At 42.2% G+C, this 11,483-nt stretch overlaps 1 protein-coding gene across 9 annotated transcripts in view; it reads left to right on the top strand.

Moving 5' to 3' along the window:
- Positions 1 to 5,820: 5,820 nt before the first annotated feature.
- obsl1b (obscurin like cytoskeletal adaptor 1b) overlaps positions 5,821 to 11,483 on the top strand; it is a 28,650-nt gene continuing 22,987 nt past the window's right edge. For 2 of the 9 annotated variants that reach the window (XM_031585742.1, XM_031585741.1), the window contains exons 1-3: positions 5,821 to 6,296; positions 8,280 to 9,370; positions 10,854 to 11,123. In XM_031585742.1, the coding sequence (XP_031441602.1) occupies positions 8,359 to 9,370; positions 10,854 to 11,123 (1,282 nt within the window). In that variant the 5' untranslated portion in view covers positions 5,821 to 6,296; positions 8,280 to 8,358. The remainder of the gene's footprint in view (positions 6,297 to 8,279; positions 9,371 to 10,853; positions 11,124 to 11,483) is intronic. The other 7 variants (XM_031585755.1, XM_031585748.1, XM_012833973.2 and 4 more) reach the window with 5 other exon arrangements.

Here is an 11,483-nt window from a genome sequence, read left to right as displayed (position 1 = left end):
ACATGGTTGGTTAGAGTGGAGTCTTTTTAGGTATATTCTGAGCTGGTCATGGTCTGAAAAAGGGGGTTGTTGCCTGAATGTGACTGCTCTGAGCGAGAAAGGGTCCAAATATGTTAATGCATAATCTGCTGTGCTACTGCCCCGAGAGGAGCTGTAGGTGTAGCGGCCCAACGAGCCCCCTCTTAGCCAACTATTGACTATGTACAGACAGTGGGACCAACAGAGCTGCAGTAGTTCTTTCTCCTTTCTATTTGTTAATTTTATCATAGTTATTCCTTAATGGAAGAGTAAGACTGGTGTGAGTTTTGTTATTCATGTATTTGTCTCTGTTTGTGCTAGTAGTGTGTGCTTCTTCAGCTGTGTGTGCATACAGATCACCTACAATTAGGATGTTTCCCTGGGTTTGGAAGTGGGTGATTCAATTGGAGGGATGTAGATTGTCCATAGGAATATGTTTTGGGTATTGGAGCTCAGGTCTTTTATTTTTTTTTATTTTTTTTTAACTTAAGCCATATATCATTTTCACCTTCTCTAACAAGTTCAATATAATTTGTATATTTAGCTTTAAACCAGATAAGGATTCCATCCTTGAGGTGGTTCCCTGTGTCACTCCAGGGCAGCCATTTGGTGTAAGTGTCCCTCTCTCCCCCTCCCCCTCCCCTTGAACTCATTAAATAACTCGTTACTTTTTAGTCCAAAGGCTGATGATCTTAACCCTTGGACGTTCCCTTGGCTAATTACAAAGGATTCGTATTGTTTCATGCTGCAATATGAGTTATTGAATTTGTTGTTGTTTTTTATACAGAGTGGAGTGCATTTCTTTGATTCTCGCTCTTCTGTATATCTCTCTCTCTCTGCATCTCTCTCTCTCTCTCTCTCTCTCTGCATTTCAATTAAATGTCATTGTCTTTATTGGAATGACTGTACAATACAACATTACCCAAGCACCTAAGCAGTAACAACAATAATAATAGTAATACAGGGAAAAATGTAATAATAATAATTAAGTAAATATAATCAAGTAAAGTTAAATTCCATAAGATATACATATAGCAAATACAAGTAATGGACAGTTAGAAAAAGGGAAAACCCGTAGTTAATGTAATTTTCTTTATTCCTTTCTTTTAGCTGTTTCAGTTTTGAAGCAATGGTTGAATCTTTTTTTTTTTAATTTTTTAGTTGAGCCCCTGTTTTTTTTTTAATAGATAGTTTAAAGGCTCTCTCTCGGGGTGTCCACCCCCTCTGCTCAAACTTCACTACCATAACATAGTATTGGTTTCAGTAGTGAATCAAAAATTTGTAAGCAGTGTTTTATAGGATGGTTATATTTTAGTGATGAGTTCCTTAGCATGTAGTATGTTGTTCTTGCCTTTTCAGTTAAATATCTTATTACACCATCAAAATGTCCTGTAGATGAAATCATTAATCCTAAATAACAATATATGTTTACCTGTTCAAGTTTTTGTTCGCCAGTTGTGATCCTATAAACACTATTAAGTATGGTGTGTCTTTTCTGGAATATCATGATTTTGGACTTATCCTGGTTAATTGGAAGGGGAGGCCTTGTTAGACTGTATTAGTGAAGAATATTTAGACTTTCCTGAAGCGCCTCTACACTAGGGGAGTGTAGGAGAAGATTGTCAGCAAAAAGCAGGCCTTTCATTTCTTCATTTAGAAATATAAGACCTGGGGCCGCAGATCTTTCAAGCTCTGTAGCCAAATCATTGATCTATATGTTGAATAAGGTTGGCCTTACTCAACAGCCTTGTCGAACTCCTTTTGTCTGGTCAAAATACCAGTTATTCTGTTGTTAATTTTTAGACAGCATTTATTGTTTTTTATACCTGTGTTTAATGATGTCATACATTTAGTCTCCAATTCCACTATGAATTAGTTTCAACATAAGTCCATCATGCCATACTGAGTGGAAAGCGTTGCTAAAGTCTATGAAACAACCAAATATTTGACCTTTTTAACATTTTGTACATGTTCCTCTATGAGTGTATGGGTGTGTATATATGAACAGTTGGTCTGTTATTTTGCGAAAAACGTATCTGGGATGAATTTATGATATTATTATTCTGGATAAATTGTGTTATTCTGTTGTTCAGGATGGCACAAAATAAGTTCCCTAATTTGCGGCCTTGTGTGAGGCCTCTATAGTTGTCAGGTTTATGTTTGTCACCTTTTTTATGAATTGGTGTGATGTGGCTCACCTTTCCATTGTTCTGGAAAAGGGGTCTGACGACAGGATTAAATTGAATAATGTCTCTCTTAATTTAGGTGTGCTGTGTTTCAGCATTTGATTGTACCCTCCATCTACACCACATCATTTTTTGTTCTTGAGGTATTTCAATTTTGTATTCAATTTGTTTTCTCAACTTCTCAAGTTGTTTTCTCAACTGAGCATTTAAGGCTTTTTGTTCAGAATTTAGATTACCTTTTTGTATAATTTTCAAATGTTCTATCCATTTTCTACCATCAACTAATGGGGTGACTTTCTTTTTTCTTTTTTTTTTTGTTATTCCAGTGGGCCCCGAATGTGTTGTGTATACACCGTTGCTTAACAAAGTGGATTTAACACCTTTCTCATCTCTTACTGTGAGTGTGGGTGTGTGTGTGTGTGTGTGTGTGTGTGTGTGTGTGTGTTTGTATGTCTTCAATGTATCACGCTGTTTTGGGATTAAACTAAAATATAGTCACATATTACACAATACCCCTGTTTTATTGTTTATAATATAACTATTAGTATACTGTGTATCTGTCTCTGTGTCTCTGTGTTTGTATGTGTGTATGTGTGTGTGTGTGTCTGTGGGTGCGTGCGTGCGTGCATGCATGTGTGTGTGTGCTGTTGAACTATATCTTCTTTTGTTGAGCTACCATCTCATGAACAAATGTCTTATGGGTCAAGCCTTACAAAACTAAGTCTTTTAGACTTGAATAAGCCGGTATCATTACCATTAGACCATAGGGATTATGTGTATATCATGTTAAAGTTTGCTATAATAGAATGAAAGAATGACATCTCACAGGCTGACAAGACTCTGGTGTGCTTGAGCGCCTGATGAGCCAAATGGCTTTCTTGGGTAGCACTGGTTTACGACGTCATCCACCACAACATTTCTGTTATCAACCCCATGCTCACACCTAGATCACCCAACCATGCTGACCCCCTGCTATGACAATAGGATAGAACCTCATCCTCTCAGATAACACCTTACTATCAAAACGATTCACACCATTTGTGGGTCTCAACTGGCTGTGTGGAGGGGGGAGAAAGGTCAGAGGGCCTGTCCCATCACTCCAATATGACAAGCAAGCTGATATCCAAACATGGATCAAACTAACCATCCATCCAAATTGTCATATTAATAACCCTTTATGACCCCTCATTACTCCAATTATGACACATACCCCCCTCTAAACACTACTTACAGACACCAGCACACCAGGAAAACTACACTGTCTGGATTTAGTATTAAAATGGTCTCATAAGCCATTTTTATTCAGCCATAATGTATTCAATTATAGTCATAATTTGTCATGTAAGTTACCGTATCTCTCCTAATAGGCACTCCTGATCAAATGACAAAAAGCAAAAGGAACACCTACTAGGCCGTTACGGTAGTCCCATATGACCTACTCAAACCATGGGGTGACAGTCAGTGACAGTTCTAGGTTTCTGCAACTTTTGACATAAATCCCCATTTTAAACTTTAGCATATATTAATAAACTTCATATTATCAGGGACGGATTACTGAACAGGCCTACCGGGCCCAGGCCCAGGGGCCAATGAGCTCAGGGGGCCCCTAAGCCAGATCCTCTGTGCGAAGTCACTGTTATGTATCTCTTATTTGTGGTTGAAAGAGGTGTATTTTGTTAATTTGCTGTTGGCTTTAATTGAGTGTACCTGCGCTGTGTTAGAAAATGTGCATGTGTGCCAGGGGCGTAACTATAGACAATGCAGCCAGCGCGGAGGGTTCGTAGGCAAAGCAGGGCCTACCTGGCTACTTTCTCGGACATATGATTGTCAGTGTCGATATTGTCAGTTTAATGCGACTGTGATCAGCGATTACTTTATTTTGGATTCTTTAGGATACCTTATGCTTCATATGCCCTCTCCGTCATGGTTTTCATCATTTTTTGGGGAAAATCGTCAGTAGCAATCTATAACACAATTTTTATGCTTATCGTTCATAAACTATAGAAACTATTAAAAAAACGATTCAATTAAATTAATATTTTGAATTAGTATTTTATTTTTTATTTTTGTCATGTACAGATATGCAAAGATGGGTAATATGTATCTTGTTGTCCAATGTCAAGTCCCTATTTGATCATGTGACGAGACGATACGCTATAGCTAGTTTAGGCGCAAAATCTGAACGTCAAGACCGACAAGCTGACTGAGCACAGCCAGAGGCACAGCACACCTGCAAGCCGAACGACGCCTTTCAAACATAAAAGTGGTGATGCATGATTTGCTTTTTCAATGGACAGGATAGCCAGCCCATTCAGCCTCTCCTGCCCCAATGCTGCCTCTCAGGTAGGTCTGAATTAATTTTCAATTTGGAAAAAGATCACTCGGCTGTTGCCCTGTCACATGTAATGTCAGAAACAATAGCAGGGCAGTGCACACCTCACCGAAGGGGGGGGGGGGGGGGGGGGCTTTTACATGTCCAGGCCCAGGGTTTCATAATCCGTCCAAGGATATTATACAGACCTGCATGGGGAGACATTTCTGCACAGTTTATCTGTGCAGGCTTCTCCTCCTTGGCGCTGAACACTAAAACACTTCACAAAAACTGTTCACAAAAACTGTTCTATTCTACAGTCCCTCTCATGACTTTCATTAACTTTTGAAACCCCAGAGATATGATGACCAACAAGGGGTCACTTTTTGGATTCATTTTACTGACACCACAGCCTCATTATCAGAGGTGAAATGTTGACATTATGGCTGCACTTTGTATTCACACACATGTCCAAGAGATCCAGGTAACCATACACAAGAAAAACGACATAGGCCATACGCGCTAATGACTTCTTTAGCAACTGGAAGAAAGTCGAAGTTTCAAAAAGAGTACTGCTAATCCCGTCAGGTTTTACAAAGCAGCTGGTGTGAACCTCTTCACTGCCAGAACACTAGTTTCGGAGTTTGGTGCAGAGCTCTGATTACTACCAATGGCTGAAATAAGAGGAGGGAGTGCGAGACTGAGACATGAGCCACTAAACAGCTGAGGGTCAGTGCTCAGCGGGCTGTGTCTCACACATTCATAAACCTCACCACACGTGTGTGGTGGAGCTCGCGCCTCTGTCTCGTGGCTCCACCACAGCCATTTTGTGATTTACCTAGTGGAGGAAGGCTTGCAAGGGATGATGGGTTTTGACAACTCTGAAACCTGCAAGTGTATCAATGCATCTTGATTTCACAGCGTAATAGAAGTGTGTAACAGGTGCATCCACACTAAAGTTGAGCATTTTGTTTGGATGAATATAGAACATTTCAATGACTTGAAAGATTGTGTAAGTGTAAGGGTCAGCCACACAACGTCTCTGTTACAAATGACCTCTCATAACACAGCGCCACTGTCGCTGCTGGTGCTTAACATGGATACTCACGCCTGTTTGTTTTCTTGAGGCAACGGTCTTGACAACAATCAAAACATTGAGGATGTTTAGGTGAGCGCCACTGAAAGTCTTGAGGAGGCCAGAGGGCCACTGCCCTTCTCCTTAGATTTTATAGCGAGGGGCTCAAGTATGCCAAGCAATCTACCCTGCACAAGTCTAGTCCAGTCTATCTTTAGCCACTGTGAGCAAGTGAATGGAAGGGTCTGACTTCTCTTCACTGCTGTCATCGAGGCGGTCGGTATTTTTAGGGGACAGCAGCAGCTGCAAAAGCATTTAACGGTCTTCCATGAACAATGACACTCGGGGTGTCTCAGGACTGAACACCACAGAGACTGTGGCACTGTCGGTCTAGAAGCCTACGCAGAGGGGGCTGTCGGGCCACACTGGGAACGCTTCACTGGACCCAGGAAGCGATCGAGACAGGCACAGGGGGCCTGACAAGATGGACATACAGAGCGCTGGAAACTGATCCGGAGGAGCTTCCTTTTCACTACCACATTCATCACCAAGGAAAAAGGGGATTATATTTTGGTGGCCAAGGCAACGTTACCAGGAGGAGAGGGGGAAAAAACAGCCTGGAAATAAGAGAATTGGTGTCTGTGGCAGGAGAGGAAGAGTGGCACGGGGATGTGTGTTGACAGTCGGTCCTGAGGACTGAGGAGAGGTAGGTCGCGTGGGGAGTCCAGGGTGCAGCTTCACTGGGGGCAAAGGGCATTCTAATTAAATCGGAAAAGCAAATGTGAGGTTAATCTCCGCTGAAACCCTGTAGGGGATTGCAAAATCGCTGTGCATGCCCCTCATGTTGGAGGTAAGGCTCTAGTTCAAGTGAATTCAAAGTGTTATTTGCGTATATTTTTGTATTTTATAATTTGTTTTGCCTTTGAGTAGAACTTCTTATGTCCTCTTAAACTTGTTACCTCTATGGGAGCCTGATTTATCAGTTAAGTATAGCATACATAAGTATAACTTTTCTTCTTTTACACACATAGGCTTATAGACATATTTTCAGCGTGATTTGCTGTGCTGAGTATGGCATTTGGCAAGCATAACTAATATGGCATATGGCAAGCTTGGGAAAAACAAGCAGAATACATGCAGAAACCTCATGCTATCTTGCACTAGTTAGTAGAGTTAGTGAAGGGATGGGGGGGGGGGGGGTTAAGATGGACATGATGGATACCTAGTGGGAGTTTATGGATCTCTAGAACCCTTGGGTTGGGGATCATCTTCCTAAAGAGGACAGCTGTGTGTCAGAAACCCTTGCGGCTCTCTCCAAAACTGGATAAACAGACCTGGGTCATCAGCGTCTCGTTCTGGCAGGTACCCCTCAGCGTAGTCAAACCTGAGAAGGCGACCATAAAAAAATCTGATGACAAGAAATCAAACTAGACTGCGCTATTTTACGCACACACAAACAACTGCGTCATACGTGCTCCCTTATTGCAAATGACAAACAAATCTAATTTTGACAATGACATTTACTGTCTAAATTCTTAAATGAGTCTGCCAAAAGGGGTGTGATGGAGGCTCAGCATATTTTGACTGTGAGGTCCCCTGGGTGTAAGCACTGTAAGTGAGGCCTGTGTTTGTGTGTGCACGCGTGTTCCAGGGTGTGCTTTGTGATACCTGACACATGCCCCTCGCAGGTCTTTATTTAGGACGGACTATATTAAGCACTTTCCCATTGAAATACAGCACCAGCTGTGCTGGATATGTGTTCTGGCGGGGCTGTCGCAACAGGACCAGAGGCAGTTCAGTCTCCAGTCTACTGGCCTGGGGCTCCTCTCTCAAACATCTTCGAAAGTTCTGGGGAACACATGCTTTGCTGAAATGTAATCGCCAGCACTTGGGAGAACCCACAGTTTGGCCCTATCCACTAGTCAGTGTTATACTCTTACCAAACCGGCAGGTTCACCTATCATGCCAGGGCACCCTCCATAAGGCATACTTCGGAGATATCACTTTTCCAATAAAGTTTATTGCCTGCTATTGGGTTAGGCTATTCTGGATGTTTGAACACCTGCTGGATAACAGCAATGAAAGGCTGGGTGGATAGGTCAAACAAGCAGTTATTTGTTGTTGTTGTAAATAGTGATCATGTATTATGGTTTTCTCTAACAATCAGAGGAAAGGGAGTGAGCAAAAGCACACAATATACAACCAACCAAGGGTTATGTTTCTTTTTTACGGACCACAACTCAGTTGTATCTACATCTATGTTCAAGAAACATTCATGTCACATCCAGAAAAAACTACTATTTTTCAGTCCCTCTCTGCCTAATTCCATTACTAACAAATGAATGATAGAAATACCCCCTAATTATTTTGAAAAGTAGTATCAACTGAAAGTTAAATAGGCCAGTTTGCAATCTGCACATATTTTGGTAACTGAAAAGATCATCCACAGTGTGACATTTATAACAAACATTAATGCCATAAGCACACTTATCACAAACTCTACACTTACATGTAGGGGAGAATGGGGTAAGATCATGCCGTGAATATGGATATTCAGAACATTATGTGACATGTTGGTGTTCATGTTATGTGACACGTTTGTCCAAAACAACTTAAAGTACAGTGCTGATGTTTTTTCATGTGCTCCCTGGGGAAAATAATAATGAGTGACCATTTTACTCTCTTTCAGATATTCATTCAATCCATAAGTGGACGACCGAGCTGGTTGTGAGACACAGAGCTGCATGCCAGTGGGGTAAGGAGCGGAGATGGATGTGTTCGGAGGTGCGCCCCGCTTTCTAGCCTACCCTCGCCCTGTGGTGGTGCAGACGGGCACAGACGGCGTGGTGAAGTGCCAGATCGGCGGGGACCCTCGTCCAGCAGTCATATGGGAGAGGAACAACGAGCAGATCCACCCAGAGGGACGCTACCGCGTGTTTGAGGACGGCAATGTATACAACCTCATTATCACCGGGGCAACAACGGAGGACAGTGGCCAGTACATATGCAAGGCCAAGAACTGCATTGGGGAAACGTATGCCGCAGCCACTCTGAAAGTAGAGGGAGAGGCTCAGGAGATTGAACTGAGGGAGGAGAACAAACCTCGTTTCCTCATCAAGCCGCTCTCCACGCGGGTCGCCCGGGGTGAAGACGCAGTGTTCTCCTGCAAGCTGTGGGGCAACCCACGTCCCGAGGTCGTTTGGGAGAAGGACGGCAGGAAGCTGAATGAGATCTTCGAGAGTACCCACTTCAGTGTAGGGTACCAGGAAGGGGGATGGTTCACGCTTAAGCTCTTCAAGGCCCGCGCGCCAGACGGCGGCGTGTACACGTGCAAGGCCAGGAACGAGTTTGGGGAGGGCCTGGCCGGTGCTGTGCTGCTGGTGGATGCTGGCCCGGGACACGACGATGACGGAAACAGAAATGGCTACACAAATGGACACTGGAAGGGCCATCAGGGGAAACAGAGGGGTGGGAGGCAGGTCGCATCACGTCTGAAGGAGGACCCGCCAAACTCGACCAAAGTAAAAATGTTTGCGGTGACTGAGGGAAAACATGCCAAGTTTCGTTGTTATGTGACAGGGAAACCTAAACCTGAAATAATATGGAGGAAAGATGGCAGGCTTATAATTTCTGGACGTCGCTATCTATTATATGAAGATAGAGAGGGATACTTCACTCTGAAGGTACTCTATTGCAAACAACAGGACAATGGAGTATATGTCTGTGCTGCATCAAACACTGCTGGACAAACTCTTAGCGCTGTGCATCTATCTGTGAAAGGTAAGGACATTCCAATATATATTTTTAAACTTTAATATGTTCTTAATAATGTATTGGCCTTACATGTAATATATTTGCCTTGTGCCATAGCCAATTTTGAAATGTTGATAATGAAATTCTGTTGAATACCACAATGTCAGCACATTTTTTATACAGTAATTAGTAATTTTGCAAATATATTTTTTTGCTTTTGTTGGTAAACATTTTTGAAGACTTGCAACAATGATTCTATGACATAAGAGTATGATATAAATATTCCCAATTTTCCTGTGCAGTTTCTATATCTAGCAAAGACTCAAAATTCACAGGAATACAGACAAACATTTGACTGTTCCTTTAAAATTACATCATCACTATAGGTCTAGGAGCATTTTCACAACAAAAACTATATAGAGCCTTTAAAATGTAGCCATTCTTTGCCTTTAACGCCTGCGGCAACAATAAAGAGACCATTTAAGCACCCCCATAATCCCATCAATCATCCTGAAAAATGCATGGCCTCTGTGATTCGACAATTATTCGGAGCATGGTGTGCCAAAAACGCCAATTAGTAATCTGCAGTGAGTTTAATGAGATGTCTTAATTGTGTGAAGTGCACCCGGGGAGCGTTTAAATGACGTGGACAGGCAAGGCTCATTGACATGAAGCGGATTCCATCCAGTCCCATGTCTGCAAAGTCACTTAGGTTCTGGAAGGTCTGGGGGGCCACACATGTAATGAAAATCTCTGGAGGTGGGATCACATTTCTCACATGGTCTGCAGAACAGTCAAAGCTGAATACTTGCATGCAACATTGTACCAATGCCAGGGAACACAAAAATATTTAACTTCTGAGAGCTGTGAGCTGGTAAATTAAATTTTCATGTACAGGATTCAGGTGCTTCTGATATCTAGAGAGTATCTAGGGAATACAGAATCAGTGTGTAGATAAAGTAGATTACATGATTAGAGAGCTTTTGCTTCCCCATATATGAGCTGAGGAGATAGCTACAGTCAGCTAAATACATAGTGGCTACTATGTGCAGTTGAGATTCTTTCCTTTACAACTGTCTGGTGGTATCAGTTACAAACAGTTTATTTTCAATCCAACACCTCAGGGTGTTCATAGTCTTTCCATGGCTTATGTAAATTACACCACTTGTCCCTTGATTCTATCTATCTTGTTTGCTTCGGTGGTATTAACTTTATTATGAGCTGCATTTCAGCTATGCAAATTGGTGCAATTACTGGCTGGTAAGGAAGTCGTGAACATTGTTTAAATACTTTTTAAATAATTTGTATTGACGTTGAGGTAGAAAAGCAATAAAACTACATTTGAACTTGAAATATAGCTGAATAAGTTGCCTGCTATATCTCTGCTCGTCCTATTTAATCACTTAGAGATCTAACTGAGACCTTTACTGACATGTGGCCATCATTGAGGTAATACCTCATTGCCTAGAATAGCCTTGTGAATCTGTCTCCTCTTCATCGACATTGTTAGAGCCACCTGTGCGGTTCAAGCAGCCGCTCTGTGATCTACAAGTGTGGGAGCGAGACCTGGCAGTTCTCGAGTGTGAGGTGCCAGAGGACTCTGTTCCTATCACATGGTACCTGGAGGACAGGAGGCTGCAGCCAGGGGCCAAATATGGGATGGAGGAGTGGGGCACGAAGCGCAGACTCACAATCCGTGACATCGGGGTCGACGATGACGGCATCTATCTTTGTGAAATGGCAGACGGTGGGAGAAGCATCGCTGAGGTAGCGGTCAAAGGTAAATGCTTTTGATATCTAGTTCTGGTTTGTGTCGTAACATAACATTCAGATTCCCTTCATAAATCATTAAATCAGAGTAACTTTCAATAAACTGAGCGACATCATTTTCTTGTCGTTTAAAAGGAGTAGCCCAATACACTCTCAATTTTGGTAATGTCCAAACCTGCAGTCAATTACTAGAAGTGAATTAACGGGCAATACATCTAATACGACACACTTACACTTCCTTAACGTTGCCAAAAGTTTTCAGCACTGTCTTGGCTCGAGACACAATGCAGTGAACTGGCACTGATGGAAATAGTCATGTGTGATGTGACGGCCAATAAATTGGCTTTGAAAGAGAGCAGATAGCTCGCAA

This window comes from Clupea harengus, chromosome 2, assembly GCF_900700415.2.
Source record: "Clupea harengus chromosome 2, Ch_v2.0.2, whole genome shotgun sequence".
Classification (NCBI taxonomy): domain Eukaryota; kingdom Metazoa; phylum Chordata; class Actinopteri; order Clupeiformes; family Clupeidae; genus Clupea; species Clupea harengus.
This window is presented reverse-complemented; position numbering and strand designations above follow the sequence as displayed.